Consider the following 19,370-nt stretch of genomic DNA (forward strand, 5'->3'; position numbering starts at 1 on the left):
CTCTAATCGTGGGTGGATCACTTTACTTCTTTTAAAAGTTCCTCCATCTGGGGCACCTGGGTGGCTCAGTCAGTTGAGCGTCCAACTTCAGTTCAGGTCATGATCTCACAGCTTGTGAGTTCGAGCCCCTCATGGGGCTCTGTGCAGACAGCTTGGAGCCTGGAGCATGCTTCGGATTCTGTGTCTCCCTCTCTCTCTGCCCCTAACCCACTCGCATTCTGTCTCTGTATCTCTCAAAAATAAATAAACATTAAAAAACATTAACAAAAAAATAAAAGTTCCTCCATCTGAAAAATGAGAATATCTCACTTGCCTTATGGAAAAGGAAAATTACCACTCCTTAAGAGTTAAGGTCCCAAAAGGGCTTAAACACTTCAATTAAATGCTCTATGAGAGATGTTCTTTAGTGAATGTTCTATGCTGAAAGACCAGCCCCTGCATTTCTTTCGTTGTTATGTCGCTGACCATATATTTATTATAAAAATGGCTAAGTGATTAAAACCAAAACACTATTGTTATCCACCCCCTCAACTCTCACCTTTTAATGTTTATATATGTATTCATAATATATGTATATAACTAATATCCTGCCTCCTCAGTATATGTGAACCCAATTTAATATAAATATAATGTTTAATAAATGTTTTTAAATTTTGCCATTTTAGAAATACATCTTTCAATTTTAAAAGGTATATTTCACTTAAAGCTCAATGGCAACATATCACTAAATCCTGTATCTTACTACATTTCTCCCATCTAGCAATAACCACAATTAGTAAATGAGTAATTCAAAAAGTGAAAAAAGACTGACATACTTCTAAGACTCAATTCTAATGCTGAACCATCCTATATTTCATACAGAAACTGTATACATACTGAACCACCCTATATTTTGGACAGGGAAGCCATGAGTAAAGATAAAACCAAGCATTTGATATAAATGGGAATGCTTAATTTGGGGAGGGTTATTTAAAGCAGACATCATAACGGAATGGAACTCTAATTTCTAAATTTTAAGTAAGAAATCAAATGTCCTATATTTAGATATTTTAAAAGATGGCATTTTGTTTCTCAGACTGCAGGATATTCTTCCTTGCAATAAGTAAGGGACCAATGAAAATATGTTTCTAATAATAAATTTCAATTCTTTTTCTAAAATATTTATATTCAGAGAACTCAGTTCCATCACAGGAATAAAATTCTCAAAATTCTAGATTAAATTTTTTTTTTTTGAGGATTTACTTGTCAGTATAACATCTGCAAAGTTCATTAAAATGGTATGGGTTTTTTTTTTTAAGTTTACAAAGTTTTCTGTAAGCCAATTAAAAGATCAGATTTCAACACAGGAACCATCAAAATTATTCAGGGATTTTAAAAGTTTGTGAATGTATACCACACAAACAAAAACATCCCATAATTGTATCACATTCATCAAGTGCTTGTCTAAACAAAGCTTCCCAGATGTATTCCTAAGGCTCTATTTGCATTCATCCTCACTGGAAAACAGTACCTTTCTCCTAATAAAGATTTTGTTGCTATCTTTACTTTAAAATACTAGTTTATTTTTACTTCAATGTATATGTGTTTGACAGCATTATGACAAAATGAAATGCATATTAGATTAAAAGTCAGACAAATATATCATTAACTCCGCCACTTACTATTCATGACTCATTTAAATTCAATGAATTCTGTTTTCCTTTTTTTTTAAGTTTATTTACTTATCGGAAAAGAGAGAGAGAGTGAGAGAGAGAGAGAGAGAGAGAGAGAGAGAGAAAATGAGCAGGGGAAGGGCAGAGCGAAAGGGAGAGAGAGAATCCCAAGCAGGCTCTGCACTGTGCTGGTTACTGCGGAGGCTGATGTGAGGCTTGAACTCAGGAACCGTGAGAACATGACCTGAGCCAAAACCAAGAGTCAGACACTTAACTGACAGCCACTCAGGCTTTCCATGAATTCTGTATTCTGGAAAACAAGATAATGATGACTGCCTCTCTTGCAGTTACTGTGGCACTTAAAAATGGTAAAGTACATGGAACTATTCTCAAAAAGGTACAAAATAGCATTGTAATTTATGTATTACTGATGTATGCCTTTTAACAGCAAGTTTTTGAGATTAGGGCCATATCTTGCTCTAATTTTTCGCCCCACACTACCCTAATTGGAAGGTAGCAAAATGGTAATCACAGCAGACACTCAATAAAATTAATGTTAGGATTTCAACTGATAAATTAATCTGATATAATCTATTTTTTAAATATTTCTTGCTTCATTAAAATCTGCTAGTTTTCTCTCTTCTCTGTCTAATATCAAGTAAAATCTACATTTTTGGGAATGCCTGAATGGCTCGGTCTGTTAAGGGGATTCTCTCTCCTTCTCTCTCTGTCCTCCCCACCCCTCAAAATAAATAAATAAACATTAAAAAATGTTTAAGAAAGATAAAAATGATTTTTTTTTAATGCCTGAAATATATCTCCATGATTTTAGTCCACGGGCAACTAATTACCTTTTTTCCAGGAACAGCTTGACCAGGGGAAAGTCCTGGATCTCCTTTGGGGCCCTAGATAAAACAATTATAAAACACTTGGTGAAGCATAAATTATGTATAGCATATCACACTTCTTCAGCTGTATGTTTCATCGGATGTTATATATATGATATTAAATAAAATTATTTTAAATTGAGGTGGGCATGGATTATTTACTCTTTTAATGTATATTTTTATGAGCCTCATTTTTAAGTGCTGAGATTGTCAGACATAGATGATTTTTAAAAGCTAATAAAGTTATACTAGCATTGAAAGATCTTTCTTTAAGGGACCCACAGACAGGCTTTATTAACTTATCCACTTTTGTGACACATTCAGTTATAATTCCTATGTTAGGATTGGAAAACTGGTTACTTTTAGTAAAAGAAATCTGCTTATAATTTTAAGGTATCATACCAAGTTTAAACACTTTCCAAAATTTTTCAGTGTACATACATTACTTATGTAATAAAGAAAAAAACCCAAAAATATAGCTCTAATTCCCCACATAGATATAAAAATAAATTCTTTTCATACTCTGGGAATCATGTTTTACATTTCAAGAGAAATATGACAGTAGGTCTCAGCCAAATTTTTTTGCACAATATTAAAGTAACCTTTCTTACTATGCATACTGGCAAAGTATCTCTTTTTCTACCCATCTCATGAAATGAAGAGCCACAATTGAGACTTTATAATTCCAATTCTGATTTCATGGCCATTCTCAACTAGTAATTATTTCCATTCCTAAAGAGTTCTCAATGCCGTTTTCACTCTATGAGAAATAGTCATGTTTTCTCTCACATAATCACATTTCTTTCACATACCTTTCAAATACTACTCAAACTGATGGAAGAAGGAAGACCAAAAGAAAAGTCCTTCATGTTCCCCAGTAAGTCTTTTCATTTTACAAATTAGAAATAAATCTTCACTGGCAAAAAGGTCTATGTTCTAGAGTCAAAGAAAATTTTTAAGGAAAGGTGGTTTTCCAGGTTCACCTCTTCCCTTTCATAGCTATCACCACTTCTATCACTAAGGCTACAATGTATGTATGTATGTATGTATGTATGTATGTATTATTTATTTATTTTTAAGTTTACGTATTTATTTTGAAAGAGGGAGAGCTTAGGAGCAGGGGAGGGACAGAGAGAGAGACAGAGAGCCAAGTAGGCTCTGTGCTGTCAGAATGGAGCCCAATGTGGGGCTTGATCTCACGAATGAAAGATCATGACCTGAACTGAAATCAAGAGTCAGACCCTTAACCAACTGAGCCACCTAAGTGCTCCAAGGCTACAATGTTAGACCACTGATTATAAAATCATGGGATGCAAGACACAGCTTTAGTAATATGATATCTCAAAATTTAAGAACTCAATCCATTGACAACAACAACGACAACAAAGGTGACATACTTAGAATTTATAAGAGATATTAGAGCTTATCTACTAAAACACATATTATAGAAAAAGAAACAATGAGGGTCCAGAAAGGTTAAATGAATTGATTAAAATTGCTAGAAAAGTACTGGCAAACCAGGTCAATATTTTTTTCTCATATCACATTATCTAGTAAATAAAAATCTTGTTTTAATAAATTGTCGTCTTTTATTAAAAAACCTAGCCAACGGATTTGAGGCAATGTTTACAAAGAATTTTAAAAGAAGTTAAGAAATGATGGCCCTTGAGAATTTTAAATATAATAAAGTTCTTTGTGGCTAATGTTTTTACTTATAAATATCACATTAAAAATTCTTATTTTTAGGTTCTATCTGAATTTAATATTATCTATCTGCTTTCTTAATACTGTCAACTAATTTAACATTTCATCCTCATTAAAAAAGAAATATCTAAGAAATGGGATAAAAGTAATCAACTGATCAATAAAAATCATATTTAAAGATAGAGCTTTCTCTTATTCATAAGCTTTATTATCTGGGCAACATATCTTTAAAGAAATATACACCAAATCTCTTTTATTCTCCCACAAATGTGCTTGAGTTAATTGATCAACTTATTCTACAACCATAATTCCAAGTCAACATGAAAGAAATGCTCTTAACCTGGCCAGTTGTGGGTTGATCCTCCCTAGTATAAAATGAATGAGTAGAGATTATCGAACATGCCAACTTTACCTAAAATGTCAACAAAGTAGGGTGTATTTCTCTGTATTGAAGAATACTCCAAAATCTCTTACTTTCTCCCTCATTTTGTATTAACTTCATGACTCCCAACATGCTGTTAGTCATACTTGATGGCTTTTCAAATCCTCTTTGTTATTAAAAATGTTTATAAATTAATCATAATTGACTTCGACTTTCAATATTGACTTGTACTTACTCTTACATGACTTTTGTTAAAGGAGCTCTGTGTCCTTTTGAGTGTAAGAGGAAAAGGAAGTTGCCTATCCTTTATTACTTTATTACTCAAAGAATTCTCAAAGTCCCACCTATTCCACTGTTCTGCTGTGTAGTCTAAAATCCTCATTAGCAGAGCAGCTCTTTTAGACTATTATTGGATCTCCAGAGAGACCTCTTTCTAGGCAGGGACACTCCCCAATTACTAGATCCATTAACATGTTAGATTAGATTTACGGTATTAGTCCATTCAATATAATGGAAAGAGCACTGGGCTTTGGAGTGAAAAGACTGAACAAATCATTTAATCTCTCTGAACTTGAGATTCCTCCACTGTAAAATGGGAGTAGCAATAATAATAAAACCTACCTAGATTAGCTTATAAAATATAGGGTCATATAGGGTCAAATTCTCTATAGAGTATAAAAATGTAAGTATTAAAAATAACAAGATTAAAGACAATAATTGAAATCAATTTTACAATTATTGCTAACTTAAAAAGCAGAGAACACAATTCTTGAATGAATCATTGATGGAGCAGCAGAATTTAAATGAAAAGAATTTGGAATTAAAAATTCAAATCTGGATGAGCTAAATTGAGAGAGTCCCATAAAAGAAATACTAAGTAAAATCATCTCGAGGTAACATCACTTGAATATTCTTCACTGTAACATTACTAATAACTATACAAGATCCATAATCTGAATTTTAAGCATTGCATTCTCTAACCAACACTTCCTATCTTTTTAGCTCACTCTCTAAGTCTCTACAACTTTAACAACTATTTGACCTACTGGAACTGCTAATATGTGATCCCACATTTTCATTGTGGTGAAAATTTATCCCCCATGTGGCCTCACTTTCAATCCTTAAGCAGCCTAAATACCAAGGTCTGACATACATAAATGACAACAAGCTTACCTGGAAATTCTTTTTTGTAACGTTTATTTTAAATATTTTAATTAATGTTTATTTTTGAGAGGGAGGGGAAGGGCAGAGAGAGAGGGAGATAGAGGATCAGAAGCAGACTCTGTGCTGTGAGCTTGAATTCACAAACTGAACTCGCCAACCCTAAGACCATGACCAGAGCTGAAGTCAAATGCCTAACTGACTGAACCACCTAGGTGCTTGCAATTGTTAAATCTAAACTCACCATCTACTCTGTCCCATGCCCTAGCAGTTGAATGTGATTAAAAGGAAACAATCATGCTGACAAATTTTATTTTAAATTCATGACATTTTACATTAATTTGTTTTGTTTTTTGGTGTGTCTAATAAATTACCTTAGTCAATTCACTTTTCCCATTTTCATAGATAATTCTGTTTCATAACCTCTCTCTTCACTCTGAGTGGGTGATCTTGCTTTCAACATTCACAACCTGTCACAAACAAATCCACTACCTCACCTAAATCTGTTCCAAAAGACTCTGCCTTCATAACCAAACCCACCATTCTCTCTCATCAGTACATCATTGATACTTTCCTCCCTGCATTATTTTAATTTTTACTTTTTTCCAGGACAATTGACATCACCAAGTAAACACACTGTAATTTCTCCCATTTTAAAAACAACTTTCCTTGCACCGCATCTCCCTTCTCTGCTCCATTACACTACTCGCTGTTTGAGAAAAACTCTTAGAAACTTGTCTCTGTTAATGAGGAGACTTCATTCTCTCCTGGACTTAATCCATTCAGGCTGCTGTCCCTACCCTACCACATTGGTCATTCTTTCCCAGTCTCCTTTGCTAGTCCCTCTTCTTCTTCCTAATATACCAAACTCTGGGGTACCCTAAGACTTGGTCCTTGGACACTTCTGTCTATATTTATCTATACATATAAGTAAACATATATGTATAAAACTATTTGAATGCACAGAAGAGCAATCAAAAACTAGGACACACTGGAGGAGATTCAATTCTAAAAAGAAGAACCACAATTGGTACAGTACACATTTATACAGCTTTTCTTCTAAAGACCCTCCCCAGTCTTCATGGAATGGCTAGAAGTCAAGCATAAAACCATAGACATTTTATCTAATGGTGTCAGAGGACAGAATGTGAGACTACCTGAATAACTGTAAATTGAGGGAGAAAAATCTTAGGAAGTAAGAAGACAGCTTCCCCCAGATCTGGATAAAGACTCTCTTCAGTTCTTGGCTGATACCGAATATGGTTGCATGAGACAGGTTCCAAAGAGTTCACCAAAAAGCAACAAGCAATATTTATAATGGAATATAAATTTCAGCTGCTGGCCACCACAGGAGAAATAGTTTGGGGTTTGAGCCACATCACTTTAAAGGGACGTGGTAAATGCCTTGGTAATCACCTTTCTATTGAAATTCAGGAAGGGTACCTGGGTGGCTCAGTCAGTTAAGCATCTGACTTTAGCTCAGATCATGATCTCACAGTTCATGGGTTTGAGCCCCGTGTCCGGCTCTGTGCTGACAGCTCGGAGCCTGGAGCCTGCTTCAGATTCTGTGTCTCCCTCTCTCTCTGCCCCTCCCCCACTCACACTCCATCTCTCTCTGTCTCTCTCAAAAATAAATAATAATTAAAAACATTAAAAAAAAAAGAAATTCAGGAAGGGCTATACTTTAGAAGCAAATACTATATCCTTGAATTAAAAAGACTGACATTAACACTGTAAACAAAACTGAAACAAATCTATCCCTTAAAAAAATTACCAAATCTGTATAAGTTTATTAGCCAGTTATTTAACTCCCTACAGAACAAACGAACAAACAAAAAAATCACAGTCATCAAAGGATTTCAGAGGAAGACAACAGAATCTAAAGTTCTTCAACATATCATCTGTAACATCCAGTTATAATCAAATTTTTCTAGACATACAAAGAAAAGTAAAATCTGACCTGAGTTAAAGAAAAAAAGTGGTCAATACAAACAGACCTCAGAAGGACCCAGATATTGAAATTTGTAGTTAAGGATTTTCAATTATTATAAATATGTTCAAGGACATAAAGTAAATGATCATCATAATTACCGAACACAGAAATATCAGCAGACAAGTGAAAACTATGCAAAAAGAAACAATAGAACTCTAGAACTGATTATACAGTATCCGAAATGAAAAACTGTCTGGATGAGATTAACAGTATATTAGAGAAGGCAGAAATTAAGTTTAGTGAATTTGAGGAGAGATCCATAGAAGTTAACTAATCTGAAGTAAAGAGTAAAAAATGACAAAAAGGAGCAAAGCTCTAGTGACCTGTGGAACAACATTAGGTAGTTTAACATACATGTAAATGGAGTTCCAGAAGGAGAGAAAGAATGGGACAGAAAGATTATTTGAAAACATAATGGCTAGGGGCACCTGGGTGGCTCAGTCGGTTAAGCACCCAACTTCAGCTCAGGTCATGATCTCATGGTTCCTCAGCTTGAGCCCTGTGTCGGCCTCTGTGCTAATAGCTCAGAGCATGGAGACTGCTTCAGATTCTGTGTCTCCCTCTCTCTCTGCCCCTCCCCTACTCACGCTCTGTCTCTCTCTCTCAAAAATAAACATTAAAAAATTGTTTTTAAGTAATAAAAAAATAGAAAAAATTTTAAAAAAGAAAAAAATAATGGCCCCAAATAACCCAGATTCATTACAAAAAAATTTAAACCTTACTGATTCAAGACATTCAGTGAGCTCCAAACAAGAAATATCTAACAGAAAACCACCCCTATGAACATCATAGTCAAACTGCTAAAATCTAGACAGAGAAATATCTCAAAAGTAGCCATTGAAAAATAATACATTACACTGAGGGGAATTACAACTAACTGCTCATCAGAAACAGTAGAGATCACAAGACAAGAACCACAAGCATCTTTAAAGTGCTGGAAGAAAAACACTGTCAACGCAGATTTTTATACTCCATAAAAATATCTTCCAAAGAACATAGAAAAAATAAATTTCAAGTAAATAAAAACCAAGAGAATCCATCACCAGCAGAACTGCATTCCAAGACATAGTGAAGGAACTTTTTCTAGCTAAAGGGAAGTGACACCAAACTAGAAACTCAGATCTCCAGGAAGAAATGAAGACCCCTGGAAATGAAAACAAATAAGGAAATATAAATGACTCCCTTTTTTGTTTCCTTTCTTAATTTCTTTAAAGACTGATTACTTAGTATGAAAATTACTACATTGTACTTTGGGGTTTATAATGATATAGATGTAAAATAAATGACAACAAAACACAAAGGATAAGAAGAGTGGGTAAATTGAATCATGATGTCATATGGGTCTTATATTTTACATAAATGGCTACCATATTAATTCTAGTAAACTAGAATGAGTTAAGGATTCATATTATAATCTCTAGAGCAACCACTAAAATCAATCAATCAATCAGAGAAACTATACGGAATATTAAAAAATATGTGATTAACCCAAAAGAAGGCAGTAAAGGAGGAATAAGGAACAAAGAACATATGGGATAAATGGAAAAGAAATGACAGTGTGGGCTGTGACCCAATCATACCAGTAATTACAGAAATATAAATGGACTTAACATTCCAGTTAAATATCAGAAATTATCAGACTGGATAAACAAGTAAGATCTAATATGTATTGTCTATAAGAGATGAATTTTAAATATAGATAGGCAAAGGAAAAGAAAAATATATACCAGGAAAACAATAAGCATAAAAAAGCTGGTGTGGCTCTGTTACTATCAGACAAACTAGACTTCAAGAAAAGGAGTGTTACTGGAGATAAGAAGAGATATTTGACAATGATAAAAAGTATCAGTTCATTAAAAAGATACAACAATCCTTAAACATGTAGGCAGAACACAGAGTTACAAAATAAATGAAACAAACACTGACTAAATACTTCCTAAACACTAAACAGAGAAATAGACAAATCCAAAACCATAGCTGGATATTTTAACACACCTCTCTCAGTAATGAATGGAACAACTATATTAAAACCCAGTAAGGATAGGGGTGCCTGGGTGGCTCAGTCAGTTAAGCATTCGACTTTAGCTCAGGTCATGATCTCACGGTTTATGAGTTCAAGCCCCGCATCAGGTCTGTGCTGACAGCTAGGAGCCTGGAGCCTGCTTCAGATTATGTCTCCCTCTCTCTCTACCCTTTCCCTGGTCATACTCTGTCTCTCTCTCTCAAAAAATAAACATTAAAAAAAAAATAAAACCCAGTAAGGACAGAGAAAACTTGATCACCATCCTCAACCACCTTAACCTAATTGGCATTTATTGAACACTACAACCAAAAATACAAAATACACAATCTTTTAAACTGCAGCTCAGAATGGAGTGGCATGATATATTGAAAGCACTGAAAGAAAAAAATCTGCAGCTAAGAAAATTCTATACAGCAAGGCTGTCATTCAGACTAGAAGGAGGGATAAAGAGTTTCTTAGACAAAGAAAAACTAAAGGAGTTCATGACCACTAAATCAACCCTAAAAAATGTTAAAGGGGACTCTTTGGATGGAAAGGAAAGACCATAAATGAGAGTATGAAAATAAGCACATCTGTAAAAATCAGTAAAGGAATTCAAAAATTAAAGGATGTAAAAGTGGAGAGGAGTAAAGAATGGGTTCAAACTGAACCATCAACTTAATAGAGACTGTTATATGCATAAAATGTTATATACAAACCTAATGGTAACCCCAAATCAAAAACCAGTAGTAGATATGCAAAGAATAAATAGAAAGGAAGCAAGTACATCACTAAAGAAAATGAGCAAACCATGAAAGAGAGCCAGATAAAAGAATCAGAGCAAAAACTACAAAAACAACCCCAAAAAAGCAACAAAATGGCAATAAATATGAATCTAACAATAACTGCTTTATTTTATTTTAATTTTTTAATGTTTATGAGAGAGAGAGAGAGAGAGAGAGAGAGAGAGAGAGAGAGAGAGGAGAGAGAGACAGTACTAGTGGGGGAGGGACAAAGAGAGCAGGACACACAGAATCTGAAGCAGGCTCTAGGCTCTGAGCTGTCAGCACAGAGCCCCCGATGCGGGGCTCAAACTCACAAGCTGTGAGGTCATGACCTAAGCTGAAGTGGGTCGCTTAACCAACTGAACCACCCAGGTGTCCTTATCAATAACTACTTTAAATGGGAATGGACTAAATGCTCCAATCAAAAGACACAGAGTGACAGAGTGGATAAAAAAAAAAGACCCATCCATATACTACCTACAGGAGACTCCTTTCAGACCTAGACACCAGCAGATTGAAAGTGAGAGGATGGAGAAACATTTATCACGTGAATACATGTCATAAGAAATCTGAATTAGCAATACGTATGTAAGACAAAATAGATTTTAAAACAAAGACTGTAACAAGAGACAAAGAAGGACCTATATAAACATAAAGGGAACAATCCAACAGGGAGATATAACAACTGTAAATATGTATGCACCCAACATGGAAGCATCCAATACATAAAACAGTTAATAATAAACATAAAGGAACTAATCAATAGTAATACAATAACAGTAGGGGATTCTAATACCCCACCTATATCAACTGACAAATCATCCAAAGAAAATCAATAAGGAAAGAGTGACTTTCAATAACACACTGGATCAGATGGATTTAACAGATATATTCAAAGCATTCCACCCTAAAATATCAGCATACACATTCTTTTCAAGTGCACATGGCACATTCTCCAGAATAGATCACATATTAGATCACAAAACAAGTCTCAACAAATTAAAAAAGAGAAAGACATACCTATACATCTTTTCTGACCACAATGTTATGAAACTATAAATCAACCATAAGAAAAAATATGGAAAAAGCAAAATATATGGAAACTAAATAACATGCTACTGAAAAATGAGTAGGTCAACCAAGAAATCAAAGAAGAAATAAAAACTTACAAGGAAACAAATGGAATTGAAAACATACAGGTGCAAAAATATTGAGGATGTAGCAAAAGAAGTTTTAAGACAGAAGTTTATAGCAATACAGACCTACCTCAAGAAAGAAGAAAAATCTCAAATAAACGACCTAAATTTACATCTCATAGAGCTAGAAAAAGAACAACAAACAAAATGCAAAATGAGCAGAAGGAAGGAAACAAAGATTAGAGCAGATATAAATGATATAGGAACTAAAAAAACCAATAGAACACATCAATGAAACCAGGAGCTGATTCTTTATAAGATCAATAAAGTTGACAAACCTCTTGCCAGACTCAAAAAAAAAAAAAAAAAAAAAAAAAAAGGAGAGAGAGAGAGAGGACACAAATGAATGAAAGAGCAGAGATAACAGCGACACCACAGAAATACAAAGAATTGTAAGAGAATGTTACGTTATGATAAATTATAGGTCAACAAATTGGACAGTCTAAAAGAAATAGATAAATTACTAGAAATATATAACTTACCAAAAGTTCCCCAAGGTGGGAAGAAATAGAAAATTTGAACAGACTGATTACCAGCAATGAAATTGAATAAGTAATCAAAAAACTCCCAACCAATTACAGTCCAGAACCAGGTGGCTACACAGGCATATTCTACCAAACATTTAAAGGGTTAATACTTATTCTTCTCAAACTATTTCAAAAAAAAAGGGGGGGGTAAGGAAAACTTCCAAATTCATTCTATGAGGCCAGCATGACTTTGATACCAAAACCAGATAAAGGCATCACAAAAAACAAAAAAAACAAAAAAACAAAACAGAGAGAGAGAGAGAGATGGGACGGAGGGGAGAACTACATGCCAATATCTCTGATGCACATAGATGCAAAAATCCTCAACAAAATATTACCAAACTGAATCCAACAGTATATTTTTAAAAAATACCACGATCAAGTAGGATTTATTCCTGGGATACAAGGGTAGTTCAATATCTGCAAATCAATCAACATGATACATCATATCAACAAGAGAAAGGAAAAGAAGAATCTGATCATTTCAATAGATGCAGAAAAAGAATTACAAAGTACGACATCCATTCATGATAAAAAGTCTCAACAAACTAGGTTTAGAGGGAACATAACATAATAACAGCCTTATATGAAAATCCCACAGTGAACATCATACTCAATGGGGAAAAACTGAGACCTTTTCTCTATGATCAAGAATAAGACAAGGATGTCCACCCTCACCACTTTTACTCAACATAGTATTGGAAGTCTTAGCCACAGCAATCAGACAACAAAAAGAATGAAAAGGTATCAATTGATAACGAAGAAATAAAACCTGCACTATTTACAGATGACATGATAGTATACATAGACAACTCTAAAGACCCCTCCAAAAAACTACCAGAACTGGTAATTTAGTAAAGTTGCAGAATACAAAATTAACATACAGAAATCGGTTGTGTTTCTATACGCTAATAATGAAGCATCAGAGAGATAAATAAAGAAATAAATCCCATTTATGATCGCAACAAAAATAATAAGATGCCTAAGAATAAAGTTAACCAAAGACATGAAAGACTTATATTTTAAAACATTCATGAAAGAAATTGAAGACGACACAAACAAATGGAAAGACATCCCATGCTCACGGATTGACAGAACAAATATTGTTAAAATGTCTATACTATCCAAAGCAATCTACAGATTTAATGTAATCCCTATCAAAATACCAACTGCTTTTTTCACAGAACTAAAACAAACAATCCTAAAATTTGTATGGAACCACAAAAGACCCCAAATAGCCAAAGCAATCTTGTAAAAAACAAAACAAAACAAAACAAAACTGGAGGCATCACAATTCCAGACTTCAAGTTATATTACAAAGGAATAGTAATCAAAACAGTATGGTACTGGCACAAAAATAGACACATGGATCAATGGAACAGAATAGAAAATCCAGAAATGAAAGCACAATTATATGGTCAATTAATCTTCAACAGATCAGGAAAGAATATCCAATAGGAAAAAGATAGTAGTCTCTTCATCAAATGGTGTTGGGAAAACAGGAAAGGACCATGAAAAAGAAAGAAACTGGACCATCTTCTTACACTATACACAAGAATAAATTCAAAATGGATTGAAGACCTAAATGTGAGGCATGAAACCATAAAAGTCCTAGAAAATAGCACAGACAGTAATTTCTCTGACATTGGCCATAGCAATATTTTTCAAGATATGCTTCCTGAGGCAAGGGAAACAAAAGTAAAAATACATTATTGAGACTACATCAAAAGAAAGAGCTTCTGCACAAAGAAGGAAACAACCAACAAAACCAAACAATAACTTTCTGAATGGGAGAAGATATTTGCAAATGACAGATCTGATAAAGGGTTAGTATCCAAAATATATAAAGAACTTATAAAACTCAACACCCTAAAACCAAATAATCCAATTAGAAAATGGGCAGAAGACATGAACAGACATGTCACCAAAGGGACATACAAATGGCCAGCAGATACACGAAAAGATGCACAACATCACTCATAATCAGGGAAATGCAAACCAAAACTACTAATATTACCTCACATCTGTCAGAATGGCTAAAATTAAAAACACAAGAAACAAGCGTTGGCAAGGATGTGGAGAGAAAGGAACCCTCTTGCACTGTTGCTGGGAATGCAAACTGGTGCAGCTATTCTGGGAAACAATATGGTGCCTCCTCAGAAAGTTAAAAATAGAACTACTCTACAATCTAGTAATCACACTACAAGGTATTTAGACCCAAAATACAGAAATACTAATTCAAAGGGATACATGCATCCCAATGTTTATTACAACATTATTTACAACAGCCAGCAGCCCAAGTGTCCATCAATAGATGAATGGATAAAGAAGATGTGGTGTATGTGTTTGCACATATGTAATATGTGTAATGGAATATTATTCAGTTATGAAAAGAATGAAATCTTGCCATTTGCAACAACATGGATAAAGCTACAGTATAATGCTAAGCAAAATAAGTCAGAGAAAGACAAATACCATATGATCTCACTCATATGTGGAATTTAAGAATCAAAACAAATGAGCAACAACAAAAAAAAGAGAAACAAAGCAATAATCAGAATATTAATTATAGAGAACAAACTGATGGTTACCAGTGGGAGGTGGGTGGGGGGAATGGGTGAAATAGGTGATGGGGATTGAAGAGTACACTTTTCATGATGAGCAGGGAGTTGAATCAGTATATGGTACACCTAAAACTAACATAACGCTGTTAACCATACTGGAATTAAAAGTAGAAGATTGATAAACAGGCAAACAAACAAAATACACAAATCTTTTAAAGTAAATGTAAAATATTCATCAAGATAGATCACTTGTTTGGCCTTAAAATACCTAAAAACATTTTAAAATATTGAACTCTTCCATTGTGAGCTCTCTGACCACAATGCAACTAAACTAGAAACCAACAGCAATAAGATAACTAGACATTAAACAAAACAACATACTTCTTTTTTTAAATGTTTACTTTTTTTTTTAATTTTTGAGAGAGAGAGAGAAAGAGAGGAGGAGGGGCAGAGAAAGAGGGACAGAGAGAATCCCAAGCAGGCTCCATCTGTCAGTGCAGAGCCCAACGTGGGACTTGATCTCACGAACCGAGATCATGACCTGAGCTGAAATCAAGAGTTGGATGTGTAACTGACTGAGCCACCTAGGCACCCCCAAAACAAAATACTTCTAAATGACCCATGAGTCAAAGAAGAAAGCATACATTTCAATTTGAATGATAATGAATATGCAACATATCAAATTTTGTGAGATGCAGTTTTATCAGTCCTTAGAGAAAAATCTATTAACTCTAAATGCTTCTATTAGAATAGAGCTAAAAACAAATATTAAATAGTCCATGGGTGGGGGGGGGGGGACCAAAAGTTACTTCTTTGAAAATATTAATGGAAATGAATTCTTGATTTCTTTCCAGACATAAACAAAAGAAACCAAACAAAAATCTGACATCACGTTCCTTCTCATTCCAATAGGTGGTAGCTCCCACGATACCAGCGTTCAACTGGTTAAGACAAAGATTATCTTTGACTCTTCTCTCTCATGCCGCATATGTAATCCATTGGCAAATCATGTTGACTGTACTGCAAAATATACCTACATTTTGACCACCTCACATTATCTCCACTGTTACACTCTACTCCCTGCCATCATCACCAATGACATGGACTTGGGTAGACCAGTGAAGCGGTCCTCAAACTGGTGTCCCTATTTCCACCTTTTCCCTCCTGCAATCTATTCTCCACATGACAGCCAGAACTATCCTCCTACAAATAAATTGGATGATATGACTTACCTAGCTAGAACTTTCCAATAAATATCCAACACAGAATAAAATCCAACCAAAATCCTTACCTACAAAGTCCTACGTAATCTAGCTCTGGCTTTCTCTCTGATCTATCTTCCAGGATTTATTTTATTCAGCTTATCCTCAAAGACTGCAAAACAGCCTCCTGCCTCAAGGCCTTTGGACTTCCTTGGTTATTTTTGTTGTTTTTCAAGCCTTTCCTCACCAGGATTACAAAAATGGTAATTTAAAATTCTAACATGCTTTCCTCATTGCCTAGCTTTTTCTATGAAGAGAAACTACCCTTCTTTCATCAACTATTTAGTTATCCTGATGTTAAATTCTATAAAAAAAAAAAAGATAAAAAAGCAAGATGCTTTTTAAAGAAAACTTTTATTCTTTCCCCTTATTTTTCTTTTATTTGTCTTTTTTCAAAATAATGATATTGTGGTATAATAAAAATATATATTTGGTCTTTGTTCCTGGCTTCTGGCACACAGTTCCTAAAAACCTTGGAATTTCCTGAGTCATACAAGTGTCTTTTGTTATTCATAACAATCCCCTTTAACCACATCTGAGTTTATGCTAATGAGGTGACTCAGGGTGGTGCCCATAGATAGCTTCAGGATGGGGACTAGTCACCAGAAAGGCAAAAAAGTGGCTAGAGGGTGGGAATTTAAGAGAGAGGAGGGGGTGCCAGAGTCTGAGTTACATAAACTTTTGAACAAAGAGATTCCAAGAGATTCCCAGTTGATGAACACAGTGATATGCCAGGAAGGTGGCATACCCAGACAGGGCATGGAAGTTCTGAGTCCCCCACCTTCCATACCTTGCCCTATATGCATCTCTTCCATTTAGCTATTCCTGAGTTGAATTCTTTATAATAAACTGGGAAACCTGTTTTCCTGAAATTGTGAGCTGTTCTAACCCAGTATCAAACCTGGGGGAGTGCAGGATTGTGGGAGCCACTGAATTGGTAGTTAGCCAAACAGTAGCATGAATAGCCTGGACAAGCCCTCTGTGGCTGGCATCTCAAGTATAGATAGTCCTGTGGGACTGAGCCCTTAAACCTGTGGAGTCTGACACTAACTCAGAGTTGAATATCCAGTTTGTATGAGAGGATGTGACAATTTCAGAGATGTCATTCCTTAGCATCATCTAAAGGTGACTGGTGAGGGTTTGTGTGTCTGCTTGCATTTAGCATCATTATCACTCAAGGATTTAGAGATACTTGATGTGATTCAAACCACTGCAGTTATTATCCTTAATGATGTTCAAATCACATCATTCTTTGGCTGGTAGAAGTCTTAAAAATTGGCTCCAGAATCCTTTTGACATGACCCTAATAGTCTTTGATACCCAGAAGGAAGTATTTTTAATATATTTAAGTCATATTTTAACTGAAATAACAAGCATGGAATCAAAGGAAAGGACCGTACTATTTTGTCTGGTCCTTTTAAGGTCCCTATGTTGACCAGAATAACAGAAGCACCTCAGTCTTTAGCATCTTAACATACTTTATATTTTCAAAATGCAGGACTGAAAATTTTTCATAGCAATTTGGTTTAACAAAAATTCTCAGAATGGGTCCGCGTCTATATTCAATACATTTATTTATTCACATATAAATAAAATAGGACTTCTTGTTTAGAAGACATGGGGACAGAGGGTCGAAACCAGGAATAGAGATAACACTACGATTATTCTTTGTGATTCAATATTAAGTATTATTAATAACATTTAATTTAATACTACTAATAGGACACTATTGTAGCTTATTAAGGTTAGATGTTTCATTTACTCGATTAAACTTGAGTTTTTTTGGGTTTTTTTTACTGGCAAAGATTTTTTTAAATTTAATTTAATTTTAAAACATTTTTAACTGAGTATAGTTGACACATAATGTTACATTAGCTTTGGATGTACAGCACAGTGATTCAACATCTTTATACATCATGCTATGTTTACCACAAGTGTAACTACCACCTATTGCTATACAATATTATAATATCATTGACTATATTCCCTATGCTGTGTCTTTTATTCCTGTGACTTATTCATTCCATAACTGGCAGCCTGTATCTCCCAATCCCCTTCACCCATTTTACCCATCTCTCTCCCCTTCCCTTTGGCAACCATTAGTTTTTCTCTGTATTTATTTGTCTGATTCTTTTTGTTTGTTTATTCATTGCTTTGTTTTGTTTTGTTTTTAGATTCCACATATGAGTAAAATCATATGGTATTTGTCTTTCTCAATAACTGGATTAAATTTGAAGGAACTATTGACCTTGATTAAAGTAATATAAACTGCGAACGTTTATGGGAAGATTTTAAGTTTCCTTTAAGAAGTGTTTCTGGGAAAGGAAATATCTTGACCACAGAAAGACTGCCTGGACTAGAATTATAAGTATATGGTAGGCTGAACATATAGACTCTGTATTCATTACTTATGTTTAAAATCTATTGTATAATTAATCATGTGTTTAATTAATAGTAATAAAACTATTCATCGCCCTGCAAATAAAGTTCATTAAATAGATAAATATGGTAAACTGTAAACTCAGATGGCATTTGCTGACAAGAAAAAAAAAAAAGCCATTCTCTCCAGTAAATAGGAAATGGAATTTACATTCTTATAATTTTTTTAGAATGACATCATTTCTGATGTTAGTCCCCTGATTTCAGCTAATGATTTTAGTTAATGAGCTTAGTTGTCTTTATTTTAAATAATACTAGTCTCACTAATGCTGAAAAAAAGTTTCTATATAACCACTAAAATTTTGTATGGCACTTATGCTATTATTTAACAATTTAAGAACATAGGTCTCAGGGACCAGAGATCAGTGTCACTCTTTGTGCAGTTTATCTTTATATGTTATTATCAGTATCCACAGAATAAGCTAGACTATTGGAATAGACATGTTTCATTACTATTGTTAAATGAATTCATAAAGTCTTAAAATTCCATTAGGTTACCCCACTCTACCCTTCCTCCTTCAGGTAGTGTTTTATAACTCCTGTTTTGAAGGACAACCTGGTATTAGGAAGAGAGTAAGACAGATTCAGTTCTGAATGCAACTCTGCCAGTTATAAATTGTGTTACTTTGGTTAAGTACTTAGCTCTCTAAGTGTGTTTTCTTCTGGGCAAAGGAAAAGGTAATAAAACCTACTCTGAATGGTACTATTAATTGAAATGAAACTGAATGACATGCCACACACATAATAATTGTCAGATATGAGAAGCTCTTTCCCTTATCATACCAGTGCCTTGGTACTAATATTAACTCAGATTTT

General features: G+C 34.3%; 1 protein-coding gene across 1 annotated transcript in view; it reads right to left on the minus strand.

Annotated features, from left to right (window-relative positions):
- COL24A1 (collagen type XXIV alpha 1 chain) overlaps positions 1-19,370 on the minus strand; it is a 404,395-nt gene that overhangs the window by 343,023 nt on the left and 42,002 nt on the right. Inside the window, exon 6 of the mRNA XM_042952735.1 lies at positions 2,504-2,557. Within this exon, the coding sequence (XP_042808669.1) occupies positions 2,504-2,557 (54 nt within the window). The remainder of the gene's footprint in view (positions 1-2,503; positions 2,558-19,370) is intronic.

This window comes from Panthera leo, chromosome C1, assembly GCF_018350215.1.
Source record: "Panthera leo isolate Ple1 chromosome C1, P.leo_Ple1_pat1.1, whole genome shotgun sequence".
NCBI lineage: Eukaryota > Metazoa > Chordata > Mammalia > Carnivora > Felidae > Panthera > Panthera leo.